At 39.7% G+C, this 16,084-nt stretch overlaps 1 protein-coding gene across 1 annotated transcript in view; it reads right to left on the bottom strand.

Moving 5' to 3' along the window:
* STK38L (serine/threonine kinase 38 like) overlaps positions 1 to 16,084 on the bottom strand; it is an 81,546-nt gene that overhangs the window by 18,463 nt on the left and 46,999 nt on the right. The window contains exons 2-3 of the mRNA XM_059081558.2: positions 7,715 to 7,859; positions 3,933 to 3,984 (exon numbers count right to left, since the gene is read on the bottom strand). Coding sequence (XP_058937541.1) covers positions 3,933 to 3,984; positions 7,715 to 7,848 — 186 coding nt within the window. The 5' untranslated portion in view covers positions 7,849 to 7,859. The remainder of the gene's footprint in view (positions 1 to 3,932; positions 3,985 to 7,714; positions 7,860 to 16,084) is intronic.

The raw sequence follows: 16,084 nt of genomic DNA, 5'->3' as shown, positions 1-16,084 counted from the left end.
TCAAAAGTAGCTTTTCAACTATGTATGTAATTTTAAAAAGGCCACATGGTGGCACTATACCACCATCTTTCAAAACAGCAAAGACCTTTTAAAAATTACATAAATGAGCAAATATAAGCATTTTGAAAGGCATTCTGGACTTATGACTTTATGAATTATAAAACAGTGTGCAGTTGGATGTAGTTCAGAAGCTTGTCTAATCTGAATGGAAAAGATGACCTCATCACACAGTTTCATAAATTATGCTCAAAATCCACAGACAAGAGAGACAGCCAAAGAAAATAATGCTTATTAGTATTTGATAGATTGTGTAGTGCAGAAAAGTAAATGATGTTTATGTAGTTTTGGGGACAGCTATTAAATGGCAAAAAGGGAGATCACAGTGTATGGAATATATAATCCTACAAAAAAGGGAAATCACCTACAACATTGTTATAGTACTTTAAAAAAAAAAAAAAATCTATCCATGATATTAGAGTCAGTGTTGTCGTCCAGAGAGACCTGAAACAAGTTCACATTAAACTACAAAAAAAAAAAAAAAAAAAAATCGATGAAAAAATCATTGATACATCTGCTCACAACCTGTATAGATTAAGTCACCTTGAAAAACAAATAACGTTTTTGTGGTAATCACATTCTTTCCTCTCCAAAGACAACAACAAAAATCTATGGACAAACTTAACATCTCATGGCTCTCTTGCAGCTTAAACTTGCCCAGTTTGGTTTTCCATTAGAGTAAATAACATTCCATGTTCGATGGGATTTTAAGTGACATGAAACCAGAAACACGCCATTTTCTTTTTTTTTTTTTTTTTTTTTTTCTTTTTTTTTTTTCATTTTCTTTTTTTTCTCCATTCCTTTTCAAATTGGTGTTCTTCAAACTCTCAATCTGTAGGGTGCTCAGTTTTTGTAGAAGACAGTGTACACAGAAGTTTTAAGATAAGAAAGGGGTCAGCTAACAACTTCATCTCAGTATAAATGCTTTTTAAGGCCACGTTATATGTGGTTGAGTTTTCACAAATAACTTTCACAAATTATTTCACAAATAACTTTCTATTACAGAATAAATTAAGGATGAATTTATTTATTTATTTATTTATTTTTTGTGGTACGCGGGCCTCTCACTGTTGTGGCCTCTCCCGTTGTGGAGCACAGGCTCCAGACGCACAGGCTCAGCGGCCATGGCTCACGGGCCCAGCCGCTCCGCGGCATGTGGGATCCTCCCGGACCGGGGCACGAACCCGTATCCCCTGCATCGGCAGGCGGATTCTCAACCACTGCGCCACCAGGGAAGCCCAGGATGAATTTATTTTTATAGAACAATTTGACTTTGAAAAGACCCCCCCCCACACACACACACATAAAGATAGTTCCAAAATACTGTACATTAGATGGAGAGACCATGTCTATTTTATAGAATGTGACAGCCTGGGACCTAGTATGGGGCCTAACAGGAAGCATTTGTGGAATTCAAATACCTTTACCAAAAATTTTAGATGTTTTATAAATGGTTATAATGGGCCAATGAGCATTTTTAGGGGTAAAAATCACCTCACATTTTCTACAAGTTATTTAAGGAGAAACAAAGAAAACAGCTCTAGATGTACTTAGTACTTCCTGGTGTGAATCAGAGATTACAAGCCAGAAGCTACAAGCTATATGTACTCAACTCACAGATCCATTTGATTTGGGCCCCCAAGTTGTTTTTAAATCACTCTAACGACTTGCCAATATTTTAAAGAGCGAGTGTTTTCATAAAAGTCCAGATTTCCAGCTTCTCTTGGAAAATAGGAACTTGGCCTCACTGGGCCAATGGTGCAGCCCCCTTGGGTGAGCAGCGAGCAGCTTTGGGACCAGTCAGTCCCCATCAAGGAGCCAGTCACCAGGCGACAGGTATAATCGGGCTGGTGCTCTTGTTCTCTTTCAGTAAAGTGAAAAGTGGTATGTCTTTATCAAAAGATAAGCTGTGAGGAGCGAATCTTTTAGAACAAGGCAAAAAAAGAATCTATTTCTTTGTGGAAACGAAAGAAAAATAAGAGTTGAATATGCAAAGTATGTTAGATCCAAAGAATATAACCTAAGACGTCACTATGAAGCAAGCGTGGCCAGCTTTTCTCATTTATGTTACCTGCTTGGCCCTTGGACATCTGCTTTCATACAGTTCATTATTAAAGTTCAATAGTCTTCATATAGTCATTATTTTGTACATACCTCTTATCGATCATGTAAATTCTACCTATTTCTTTAAGATTCAAATCAATTGTTACTTCTTCCATGAAACCTTTCCTGATCCCCTGAATTAGAGGAAAAAATCTCCATATTTTCAAAGTTTGCCACATTCTATCACGTGTACATATTTTTCCACACACACGTGATCTTTCCTTCCAATCTGTAAACTCTTTAGGGAGAGATCTATTGTCCACCTGTTGTTCATTTATTCACCAAATATTTATTCTCACCCTCTGACAGCCCTGGAGATGTAAGGAGTCTCTACTCTGGGAAGATGGTATTTTAAGGCTGCCACAGGGATGGGAACAGAGTTCTGTCCCAGTGGACATGATGCCTAAAGTGAGATGGAAAGAGTCGTAAAGAATAATGAGACTCAGGCAGGAGGAAGGAAGAGTTCCAAGCAGCCAAAAAAAGCGCGGGAAAAGGTCCACAGGCAAGAGCGTGGAAATGAAAGTAATTTGACATTGTCGGTCAGCCTGGCGGTAGGGTGACAAGAGATGAGGCTGGAGAGAGAGGGAAGCAGAGGCCAAATCATAAAAGGCCTTGTACACCCATGTTAAAGAGTTAGCCTGGGGCTTCCCTGGTGGTGCAGTGGGTGAGAGTCCGCCTGCCGATGCAGGGGACGCAGGTTCATGCCCCGATCTGGGAGGATCCCACGTGCCGCGGAGCGGCTGGGCCCGTGAGCCGTGGCCGCTGAGCCTGCGCGTCCGGAGCCTGTGCTCCGCGACGGGAGAGGCCACAACAGTGAGAGGCCCGCGTACCGCAAAAAACCACAAAAAAACAAAAAAGAGTTAGCCTTATCCCAAGAGTACCTGGGAGCCAGTGTAGGGTATTAAGCAAAAGAGTGACATGGTCAAATCTGGTTTTTGACAGATAACCCTGGTTGAAGTGTGTAGAAAAACTGGGAGTGGGAATGTGGCTGAGAATGGAGGAAGAGAGACCAGTTGGGGGCAGTGATTCTTCAGGTGAAATACACGGTAGTTTAAACCACTGGGGTTCATGGCACCAGACTAGTGAACTGGGTGGTTTTAAGAAATATTTAGGAAAAATTTAAGGAAATTTGGCAACTGATCAATTATTCTTGAAGCCCTCTTTTCTTATTCCTCAAACTAGATACTACTCACTGAATATATATATGTTCTTGGAATTTAAAAAAAAAAAAAAAGCTGCCCCCATTCAAAGATTTCCATCCCAGCAACAAAGTAATAAGAAGCCCATGTTCAAATATGAAACCCACATTATCTACGTTTTAAATCATCTGATATCATTACAAGAAAAAGTCACTGGGGTTACTTTCATACAGTAGTTTTTCCCCCTTTTACTGAGATTTAATTGACATGTAACATTGTGTAAGTTTAAGGTATACAATGTGATGATTTTGTTTTTTTCTTTTTTGGCCATGCCACTCAGCTCGGGCTTGCGGGATCTTAGTTCCCCTGACCAGGGATCGAACCTGGACCCCCTGCAGTGGAAGCGTGGCGTCCTAACCACTGGACCACCAGGGAAGTCCCTACAATGTGATGATCTGATACAGGTATATACTGTACATTGTGAAATGATGACCACAATAAAGTTAGTTAACACATCCATTACCTCACATAACTATATTTTTTTTTGTAGTGAGAGCATTTAAGATTTAGCAACTTTTAATTATATAAGAGAGTATTGTTAACTAGAGTCATAGTAATTACAGCTTACATTACCTCTTCATCTGCTAATCCTTCTTCTTCCATAGCCACTTCTAATTTCTTCTGCCTTTTCAAAAGAAATTATTTAAATTTTAATATGTACCTAAGTATTCCCATTTAAGAAATGTACATTTATTTTTTCAAGTTTACACTCAGTTTGCCATGCTAAAAAAATCTTTCAAGTTGGATCAAAATAATCACTAAGAATAGTGACTAATATATATAAATATATAGGCACATATAAATATTTCTTTCTCAAAATATAAATACAGCCCAGAATTAGCTGCCTCATACTAGCCAAATGAATAATTTACTCTAAAGCTGCCTAAATGAATCATTAGCAAAGGTGACCTCATGTTCTAATACAGAAAACTGTTATCTAATGTTCAAATCTCCCAAATCATTAACATTTATCAGAGTTTATACTAGATGTATAAAAAGGTAACTACAGTGACTAAAAGTAAACATTTTTAAGGTAGATATAACCCTGTGCTTGAACCTTGGTTTTTCTGAACACTTATTAGCTAAAGGAGCTTGTCTAAGTGCTTCACTTAAACACTAAACTTGATTTTCCTAATTAATCGCAGAAAGATGTTCAGTGCAATTAAGTATATTTTATTCTAATTCTTGGAAAATTGGAAAGTCATATACGTACATTAAAAAATAACCCATTAACTACCAGAACATTTGCTTTTCTAGGTATAGCCAAGTTCAGTTCTTCAATATTTTAAAATGCACCCTTAAAGTTACTTAAGCTACAGGAGGTGAGGGGAGGTGATGGATGAAATAACTAGTAACCAGAGAGATAGCTGTGGTACACATTTTGCAACTCATTTCCAAGTGACTATTAGTATTTTATTTCTATGGTATTGCTCTTTTTCCTAAAGATAAACCTGGGAGAGCTCTTCCTAACTAGTTTTGGAGCAGCCCAGATAAAGACTAACTTTCAAGGATTTATCCAAATGGGTATAAGGGCTGAAGATTGAAACCATCATACAAATCTTTTGGCATTTGTTGTTATGACAATATGTTCAAAGATAAGCTCTTTCCTAAACCACTGTTAAGATCCTTTTTATTTCTTATGCAAAATTCATAACAAAAATACCTAAAGCCTGTTCATAAATCAGCACCTAAAAGTATATCCTTCACTGACTTTCTCAATTCTAGTAATAAGCACCTACCCTTATGCTAATCACACTGATTTTTATCTTTTTTTACACATTATTAACCCAACCCCAACTCTTCCAATGGACTAAGTTCCTAACGCTGGATTCTGTGCCTGCCATCAGGCAGCTCCAGGCGCCACAGAGCTGCTTGTTGAATGATTTGAGTTTTCTTCTCTGCAGGAAGAATCCAAAGAGTAAGAGGACCATTAACCCAGGAGGACTATCAATATACGAACAACTTTATTCTCCTGGCAAATCCCTACTGTCCCCTTTCCTCAATCCTCGCTAAAGCTAATATGTCAGTAAATTGTCCCTCCTTCTGGGGAGACATGCAATAACTTTTATCCATTTCAATACCTAAATGAGAAGACCCATGGACTTCTGTTGTACCTTTCTAAAAATAGCTTTCCTTCTAAAATGATCTTATGCTTTGTTCTGATTCATACTTTGTCTTATGCATTTATCCAGTTAATTAAGCCTTAAAAATTCATCACATGTTTCTTAAAGTATAAGCTTCTAGAAAATAGCTGACTATTTAATTTGACTTCCATGGCACCACCATGCTTTTTTTTTTTTAATAACAGTAGACACTTTTATTCCTATTTTCCTTTGTTTGGGAACAGGGGGCAAAACTGAATTATTTTAAGGTTTCAGCAATAAAAGACCACGAACCTTTAAAATTCTGATGAATAACTTGAGTGACTGTCGAAAAAATATAGGTCTTTCCTTCCTTGGTTCTCTTTTACTTTATTCAGTCTCCCTTGATGCTCTGCTCACTTCCAGAGACTTTCATTAATTTCTTACATGTTTGGATTTATTTCTAATTTATGGTTTATTATTTATTTATGGGTTATTTATTATTTATGGTTTATTATTTCTAATTTAAAATTTCTAATTTCTACTTGTGCCTGCCTTTTGGTATTTCAGTTTTTCTTTTTCCCTTGGCTTCTTCTGAACTTATTTCTTCCCCATCCATTTTTTTTCCTTCTATTAGTTTGAAAGTTACAAACTCTATTTTTATTCTTTTACTGGCTACCCTAGAAATTACATGTACATTTAATTTGTCAAAGCCTTAAATTAACCAATCTTTACCCCTTTCTGTGTTGCATCCCTATCCTTAGAGACACATTGATCTCTAAGAACAATTTAATTCCACTTACTTCCCTCTTGACTGACAGTCTACTGCAGGAAAATATATATTTTTAAATACATATGAAATTATCATTATTGTTGATTTTTCTTACACAGTCAGTTTTGTCTGAGATTTAGCCACATATTTACATTTAGATCTTCTGAATGCGATCACTTTCCTTCTGCCTAAGTTGAATCTTTTGGAATTTCTGCTGGGCAAACTCTTAGTTCTCTTTCCTCTCTTCCTTTAGTAAATTTGATCAAAGATACGTTTGCTCTCCTCACTCTTCTCCACGTTTCTTAGCTCTCTTTTATATTTCCTTACTCTAAGTTGACCTCTGAATAGTTACTGAAGTTGCATTTTCTAGTTCTAATTCTCTCCCCAGCCACGTCTAATCTGTAGTTGGACCTGCCCAAAAGTATGTTCAAAACCAGCTTCTTCCCCTCGAGTTCTGTTTCACTAAGTTGTACCACCTTCTGGTTGCCCAGGTGTGAAATTTCCGAGCCAGCGTGGACTAATTTCTCTCACATTCCATATGTGGGTAGTTTCCGTGTTTTGTCTGTCCTTCTCACTCAGCTCTGCCCTATTGTTGTTGCCATAATCCCACAGCAAGCCGCCTTTCCACGGGCCTGCGCTCCAGTGCGGCCGCCTTTCCTGTTTCCAGCCCCTCCTCCCACAATCCACTCTGTACATCACAACTAATGCAATCTTCCAGAGGAGCACCTGTGATCATTTAACTCTTCTGTTCAAGAGTTTTCAAGGCTCTTTACTACCATGAAAACAGCTCCATTACAAAGCATCCAAGGCTCTCAGGAAACGGTAAAAATCCAGCTTGAGTTAAACTGGACAGTGCCGAGGTCGACCTGGCAGTAAAGGTGCTTTCTTCTGTCTCTGACATCCTTCCTCCTGTTCTTTAACCTCTTTCTTCTCCCTTTTATGTGTATATAAATAGTACTCTTCCTTAGGAGCTCTGTTTAAATGCCACCACCATTTATGAAGCCTTCCCAGTTGCCTTAGTCAAAGACAATCTCCCCCTTCTTTGCCCTTCTCAAAGGGCATACTTTTCACTCTTTCATGTAATATTCATGTGCATTATCTCCTTTACTATACGTTTCCTGAAGGCAAAATAACGTCATTCATTCTTTTTATAATTCTCCCATTTCCACTGATATACACACAACACTACAAATGTTTCTGGATTAAAGGCAGTCATTAAGTAGCCCTCTAAAAGAAAGTATAAAAAAAAGAAAGTATAAAGATATACCATAATTGCATGGTTAGAAACGTTTTGCTTAAAACATCAATTGACATGTGATGTAAGTATATGGGTGCCCAGGACAAGACACTATTCTGTGAAAATAAAACAAGGAACCAGGTATACTGTCAGCATACAGGGACCCACAATATTTATATTGTTCATGGACAACATGCTTACACCCCACTTGCAGTATAACAGCTTATTTAACTACACAGAAAATTGTGACCAGCCTTTACTGTACCTGGTTTCTCTCTCTTCATGCTGTAAAATTAGGTTGCTGTAAAAATTCTCCAGCGTGAGCTTGGCCACAGTCACTCTTTCCCGGGTATGGTTGCTCATAGGAAAGGTGGTTGTGGTCCCTGCCGTCATTGCCATAGTAACAGAAACTAGAACAACACAGAGACACAAATTACTCAATAGAAAGAAAACTTTCTATCCCTTTTAACAAACTCTAGACATGCTTCAATTTCTACTAGGCAACAACATTTTTACCCTAACAGTTAAGACATTCAAATGAAACTCAAATGCCTGTAGGAACCTGGCAGGAAACAAAAATGTATGAATCAAGCCAGGTGACAACATGGAAGTGCTATGGCTTTTCCTGAACAATGTTTGTCTACTTAAAGCCAACTTTAAAAAAACCACTGAGCCAGCCAAACAAAGTGCTGGTTTAGAGAAGATAATGTGGGGACCTTCCTGGCGGTCCAGTGGTTAAGACTCCGCACTTCCACTGCAGGGAGCACGGGTTCGATCCCAGGTCGGGGAACTAAGATCCCACATGCCACGTGGTGTGGCCAAAAAAAGAAAAGAAGAAGATCATGTGGACAATTAGACAAGATAAGGAATGTAAGACTGAACTCTGGTGGCTGCTATAGGTGGGCACTGAAAAAACAAACAAACAAACAAACAGAAAACCTAGAATGGTTCCATACGTTAAAGAGGTTTTTGCTTATCTGGATGGGAATCCTAACAGACTATCCTAGAGGAGATCCAGGTTGCCAGCGTGACCGTCCAACATTGCATTCTTCGCTGAAAAGTATTCTTCCAAATCTGCCACCTACTCCCCAACACCTACCTCTCTTTAACTACATAAAGACAGAGCCCTGGATATCGACCTGCACTGGGCTATGCTCCAGGGATAATGGAATGAACCAAAGACCCCTCTCGTTCTTCATGTGAAACAGGTCAAATACAGGTTGGAAGTGAACAATTTAACTGTGGCAAACTCCCAGTTCCACTGTTGTCTTAGTGGGTTTATACCTCAATTTACTGCTTGAGCCTCATGATGTCTAAAATTGCATCTATCAGTTTAACATCATAAACTTGTTCCTCTGCTGACTACTATACATCTTTTTATAACAAGAAGCTGATCACATTAACTTGTTTAAATTCTTCATGGCATGTACAGCAAGTCAAATTAGCTTATTAGCAAGATAAACAAAGACAACTCACAAACGCGCGGAGTGCTGGTATCTAACAGAAACTTGATGAGAGTTTATTCATTAATTTCCCCCTTTTCTTGCCTGAGGATTTAAGGCAGTAGCACTCCTAGGCACGACTGCACTTCTTCCTCACGGCAGCCTGGTAAAGAAAGGAAGTGAAGCTCGGACACGTCACACAGCTGGTGAGCTGCAGAGTCCAAGCCCACCCGAGCGCTATCTCCAACTTGCCTCTCTGGCCTTATCTGCTGTCCTTCCTCACCACTCACTCTTCTCCCAACATACTTGGCCCTTTCATGCCTCCAAGCCCTCACGTGGCCTATTCCTGAACCAGTTATGTCCTACACTCTATTTGCGGGCATCCTGCTGATCCTTTACAGCCCAGTTTGTCCGAAGCCTTACTGCGGTGACTTCTCTAAGGTTCCCTGCCAGAAGAGACATCGATGGACCAGAGGGGCCAAATGGCATTCTTTCAGGTGTGCTCTCAACCATTTGTAACAAATACTCCCAGGACTGGTGCTGATCGCTTCACCTGCCTATCCCACTAAACTAGGAACACCTCCGGGCAAGAACTTTTTCTGAATCATTTTTGAGTGTTCACCTTGATAGCACCGTACTGGACACACAGTAGGCATTAATGAGTGAAGGAGTCCACCTATCAAATGGCGTGGGGAGGGGGGCGGTGTGGGAGGAGAGTTGAAAAAATTAGCAAAAACGGCCTGTAAAGGTTGGCAACTGTGGAAAAAGAAACTTACTGAACCTTGGAGTCAGATATTTAGAGTTCTAATCCAGGTCCTGCTGCTAACTGATCACATGGTCTTATTCAAATCACCAGAACGCTCTGAACTCAAGTCACTTTCCCGGCCCAGACAGGTATTACGGTACTTGCTCTGCCTCATTCACAGGCCTACTCTAAGGCTATCCGAGGTAATATAATACAGAAATTATACAAATGTAAGACATTATTTTAGGCATCTACTTTAATTTTTTAATGTGCTTTAATAATAGTGAGCATTATTTTCTAAACAGTAATAAAAATAAGCTCAAGAATTATTCTGGCCAAGTGATTTTCAAGCACTAAGCCTGGAATGCTACCTAAGGCAATGCTGCCATACCATCTTCGGAAATCTCAACTGGGTTCGTGTTTTATGTTTCAGGATCAGATGCAGAAAAGTCAAAGAAAGGAAAAGAGGGAATGGGATTGTATATAGCAAACATCCCAAATCATGTTTGCTAATCGGGATCTGGGGATTTGGTGAGGAGGGGGGAGCTGGGAGGATGGACTAGAAGTGGAGGAATTCAAATAAATTCAGGAAATCCAGATTATACAAAGTTTCTTACTGCAAGACTTCCCGGCATCGTTAATAATATGTATCCTGAATCCTCAAAAGAGGGTTAGGTATATACATTTGCAATAGTATTCTAGGGAGCCTCTTTAGGCATATAAAACTTAAATTTATAGATAGTTATCTTTAAACACTGGTAAAAAAGTGCCTGCTACTCTTTTTCAATATCTGGGGGAGGGGGACTTAGAAACTCCAACAAAGAGTAATTAATACCTAGACATTTTAGAGTGCTTTCTGATTTGTCCAGAGTATCTACAGCTGATAGAGAATTTTCAGATCGGTTTGCTAATCTGCAGGAGGAAAGAAGGTCAAGACCCAACTAGAGCTGTCTACAGTTTCCTTTCAAAAAGTGAATGGTAAAAAGACTAACAAAACCATGCCCCTTGAAAAAAAGCACAAAGAAATAACACATCAGTAATATTTGTAGAAGTTGGAAAGAAAGATGTATGATGAACTCAGGGTGTAGCCTTGGAAGGCAGCTGACACGCTGCTCTGCTCTGTCTGGCAAGAAGCAAGGTCTGGCCCTTCAGCTGCCGGCGTCCCAGGACAAGGGAATTCTGGAAGCTCCTTTATCCTCGCGAAGTTCACAAGAGATCGATACACAAGACATAATGGCAATTTGCTGATTCACACAATGAGAAACTGAGGAACACGAAACAGATACTTGTATCTCTGGGCAAATGTGCTCCGTCCCTGTAGACAAGCTGGATGTACAGACTGAAGAAGACTGCTTGGTAATAAGCAGGGCATCACAACAGAGAACTGTTACGCAATTTAACTGTTCAATGGCATAAGGATAAGGTGGAATCTTAGAAAAAAAAGATCAATCGCTATCCTGCCCGGGACACCTCTGCCCACTTCAAAGTGGCTAGAGGAGATGGCCAATATTAAGCCCTACTACTGACCAGGCTTTCCCAGATGATGCACAATTGCAGGGGCTAGCAGCGGGCAGAAATATTAGTGAGAAAAACCTGGGGGGGAAATTTTTGTGCAACATAAAAAAGTTAGGGAATTGAAAACAATTCCAAACTACAGAAATTGTTTACATTAACAGTACAGAAATAAATATGAAATTGTTTTAGATAAAGATTTTTGAACCTGAGGTCTTTATAAAAGAGGGGTAAAGAGAAGATCAGGTTTCTGCCTTATAAAGACGTAATGAGTTTATAACTCCAAGATTCAGAAGTGGATATCGACTAATGAAAAACAACTTCCAAACACTATATAATTTAACCATCGTCACTATGGTCTTTCCATTCTAGTTATGCATACATGCAAGCGTGCAAGCCTTGTTTAAAAACAAAATCAGAGCAAACCCTATGTCTGTTCATCTTGGTAACGAAAGTATTACAGCACCTGGCAAAGTGCTGAGTGAGCACACACTCGGCATATTCTGTAAATGACGGTGAGTAACTGAACTCAAATTTAATGGACTGTAAATTATATATGTCCCATATCTAATAATTTCCTTTGGATTAAAACTACAGAATCACTTACTGTTATGTTAACCTTCAGAGAGACAAATCCTACTTGAGAGATACAACTACAGAAAAAGCCAAAAATCCCACCCTTAAGTCTTGACTGAATAACACCTTTTAGAGATTAGCTTAAAAAAACAAGAAAAAATTATTACTCTCTAACCAGACACAAACAGGCTTTATAAAATTCAAATTAAACATAACTAAGAACAGAAGTGACCAAATTATTAAAAAGAATGATCTGGATGACTGGCACTTATTACACTGCAGATTTATTCCTCTAATGGACTTCACACTGTTCTTTGTCTTTTACTAAAGCCCTTTCTTTAGCCAGAAAAAGAACAGGATACAATTTGCAAGTCTAGAATTCCTGGACTGATAAAAACAACACTAGGTGCCCCTGGATTTCCTGTTCATGTGTTTTCTCCAGACTCCCCTATTCATTAATGGAGACTCTACCAGTCGTTGAGTCCAGCATTCTTTCATGTTTATCAAGCCTGGGGAAAGGAGATAACAAATCTGGCACTCAGGCCATCTATAAATACATGTAGTGTCTCCGAGCATTTGCCATCACACTTCTAAAATAGGAAAACAGAGCTGCTTTACCTGACTGGTAAAACACGATTTAACAGATGATTTCACCTTCGTTTCCTCATACTATATTTCAAAGTATCATTAATGTCTTAGGGTATAAAAATTTTCCTAGATTCACCATTAGTCGCCACCCTAGTGTCCTAGGCTGTAACAGGTCCTCAGGTTGGACAGTGTCCACTGGGTCCCTAATGATAACAGAGCAGCCACAGCTTCTTTCCTCTATGAGGTACAATCCGAAGAGCAAGAAGTTCACAGTCAGATGAGAGTTCAAGTCCCAGCACTAACTTTTACTAGTTGTATTATTTCCACCCAACATTTACTGCAGATATACACGACCTTCCAACACTGCACAAAGTACTAAGACTGATAAAATACAGTCCCTGCCCTTAGGGAGTTCACAATCCTACGGGGACACAAGGGAAACTGAAGGAAAAGTGTAGTCAGAGGTTTAAGGGAGGAGGAGATGCCTGAATTGAATCTTGTTGGTGGGTTGGGAAGGATAAGAGTTCACCAGGGCAGAAGAGGAAGAGGTGAAAGGGCGTGAAATCAACCGACACACTTGAGTGTAGAGAAGGGCTTGAGTATACATTTGGTGAAACAGCCAAAGATGAAGGTGGAAAGTCAGTTAGGAATCGTGATAAAATACCTTTTATGCCATGTTAAAAAATTATCCTGAGTATAAATGGGAGTCATTTAAGGCTTTTAATTAAGGGAAGAACTAACAGCCAATAAAGAACATTAATTGAGTGCGGACCCCAGTACAAGAACTTTTCTAAAAATGTTACATGTTTTAATACTTTCAATCCGCCTAACCACCCCTAAAATTCTATCTGATTGGCACTTCGGATAGATTATGCTAGCACAGGGGAGATGGCAAGAAGGCTGGGAGTAGACTAGACTGGAGGAGTGTAAATCAGGTTACGGGGACTCAGTCATAAACACTCAGGGGTTACAAACTGGTGGCCTGCAGCCATATTTTGTGTGACTTGCACTATGATTCAGAAATTAGAAGATTTCACGTAAAAAAAATCCAGATTTCTGGTTCCTCTCCAAAAATCAAGTCTGTCAAATTTGAACCCATATTCCTGCCTGCAAATAGGCAGCAAGGACAGAAGAAGCAGGCCCCTTGCAAGCCCGCATCCTGCCAGAGTCCGCCAACTTTCCTCCCTCAGGCCCAGCCTCCTTCACTCCTTGCATTACCTGCCTGCTTCCGTAAGCATTTGAGATTCCAATCCTGGTTTAGTGCAGAATAATAAGGGCCCAATTTCACATAGTAGCAGAAGAGATTAAAAGAAGGGCTCAGATACTCAACTGAAAACATTGAAATCTATCATTCAATTTCAGATTTGGATGACTGGGTAAATGTTGATACCATTAGTAAGCACAGGAAGTATAAGAAGAGCTAACGGTGGGGAAAGAAAATGAGTTCAAGGCTGATCCTGAGTTATTTCAACAGACACAGGATCCATGTCTCTAAAATGGATATAAACCATGCCAGCCTTATAGAGTTGATGTGATGCTCCAATGATGGCAGAGCACAGTGATGAAGGCCCAGATTGCTAGGTCTGAATTTTGGCTCAGACACTCACTGGCTGTGTGAGTTTAGGCAAATTACTTAAACTTTCTGTGCTTCAGTTTCCTGTTGACTAAAATAAAGATAATGATGGCCAACTTGTGTACATGCTTATTACGTTAATGCAAGACTTACAGGAATTATGGAAGTTAATATTTATAAAGGACTTAGAACGGTGTCTAGCACAGAGAAATGTCATGTGTTTGATAAATCAATATATAAATAAGAAAATATTTTAAACACATCTGGCTCTTTTTTATTTTTTTTATTATTATTTTTTTTTTGCGGTACGCGGGCCTCTCACTGTTGTGGCCTCTCCCGTTGTGGAGCACAGGCTCCGGACGCGCAGGCTCAGCGGCCATGGCTCACGGGCCCAGCCGCTCCGCGGCATGTGGGAATCTTCCTGGACTGGGGCACGAACCCGCGGCCCCTGCATCAGCAGGCGGACTCTCAACCACTGAGCCACCAGGGAAGCCCCTGGCTCATATTAAATGCATCAAAATGATGAATTTTCTTCCCTTCCTAACCAATCCTCCTGCTCATTCTTCCTTCCTTGAGCTGCTATCCTATTAAGTTAGTTTGTAAATTTATTCTCTAGTGGATATTCTCTATCTCTTCTAGTCTTAAAACCTACTTGATTTGAAAATTTAGAGTGCTTTTAGCGGAGAAAGAAATGTATCAAAAAGTACTTACCCTTACCAGTTTTCTTTTTTTTCTTTTTTTTTTTTTTTTTTTTCGGTATGCGGGCCTCTCACTGTTGTGGCCTCTCCCGTTGCGGAGCACAGGCTGCGGACACGCAGGCCTAGCGGCCATGGCTCACGGGCTTAGTTGCTCCGCAGCATGTGGGATCTTCCCGGACCAGGGCACGAACCCGTGTCTCCTGCATTGGCAGGCGGATTCTCAACCACTGCGCCACCAGAGAAGCCCCAGTTTTCTAAATAGAAAGACTTGAAGTACAAAAGAACAAAAAACAACAACAAAATCTTTCCGTAGAAGTCTTACTAGAAGTTAGTAGCGATTTGGGGCTATGACTAGGACAGGAGAATTTGGGGCTATGACTAGGACAGGAGAATGTGTTCCAGAGAAAAACTAATCACTCCTCTTACAAGATAGAGTAATTTTCCTGAGACAACAGACATCCACTCTATAATCTATTTACTGTGTTTAATGCCAAGAGCTTTTCTTTTTGTTTTTCATTAGTTAATGTGACTCTCTCCATTTGTTGTGTGTCCTGTTAACTAGTCCAGAGGAGCAAATTCATACAGACAGTTGTCCTTGCTTTCAATGTGTCATAAGCCTGGTGGTGATGGCACAGTGGTACTGAAATCAACATTATCATTTTTATTTTCAAACCTGTTTTACAAAGAGGCATTTTTTCCTGCTGACCAAAATATAGTTCAAGGGTTGAGCTCCCAAAAGCTTATTTAGCTATAGTAATTCTGTTAATAGCAGACTATTTTAAGTATGTTGATCCGAATAATTACTAAAAAAATCCCTCTGCACATTGTTTTTTTTAACTTGAGAAGGGAAAGTTTATGAAGTAAATGTAAACAATTAAGCTAAATTAAACTGAATTAAATTTGCCAAACAAAGTAGTAGTAATTTTATCTAAAAGCTGGCCTGTTTACAGGTCTTAATGTTTAGGTAAGGTAGTACCCTATTTTTCTCAAAAATATTCAGAAAGAAGCCATCTATTCTTAAATATATTTACAAAATTAAATTTTCTATCGCTATAGCTGTCTAGTAATTCATTAGATCTTGCCTGCAAAAGATGCTCAGCTCAATCTACCAAGTCATAGTGAACTTAAAAAAAATAAACTGGGGCTTCCCTGGTGGTGCAGTGGTTGAGAATCCGCCTGCCAATGCAGGGGACATCGGTTCGAGCCCTGGTCCAGGAAGATCCACATGCCGTGGAGCAACTAAGCCTGTGTGCCACAACTACTGAGCCTGCGCTCTAGAGCCCAGGAGCCACAACTACTGAAGCCCGCGCGCCTAGAGCCCGTGCTCCACAACAAGAGAAGCCACCACAATGAGAAGCAACGAAGAGTAGCCCCCGCTCGCCGCAACTAGAGAAAGCCCACGCGCAGCAACGAAGACCCAACACAGCCAAAAATAAATAAATAAAATTTATTTTAAAAAAATTTTAAAAAGAAATAAATGAAAACTAAACTACCTCAGCTG

Source organism: Kogia breviceps, chromosome 12, assembly GCF_026419965.1.
Source record: "Kogia breviceps isolate mKogBre1 chromosome 12, mKogBre1 haplotype 1, whole genome shotgun sequence".
NCBI lineage: Eukaryota > Metazoa > Chordata > Mammalia > Artiodactyla > Physeteridae > Kogia > Kogia breviceps.
Note: the sequence above shows the minus strand (reverse complement) of the source record. Positions and strands in the feature narration are given on the sequence as shown.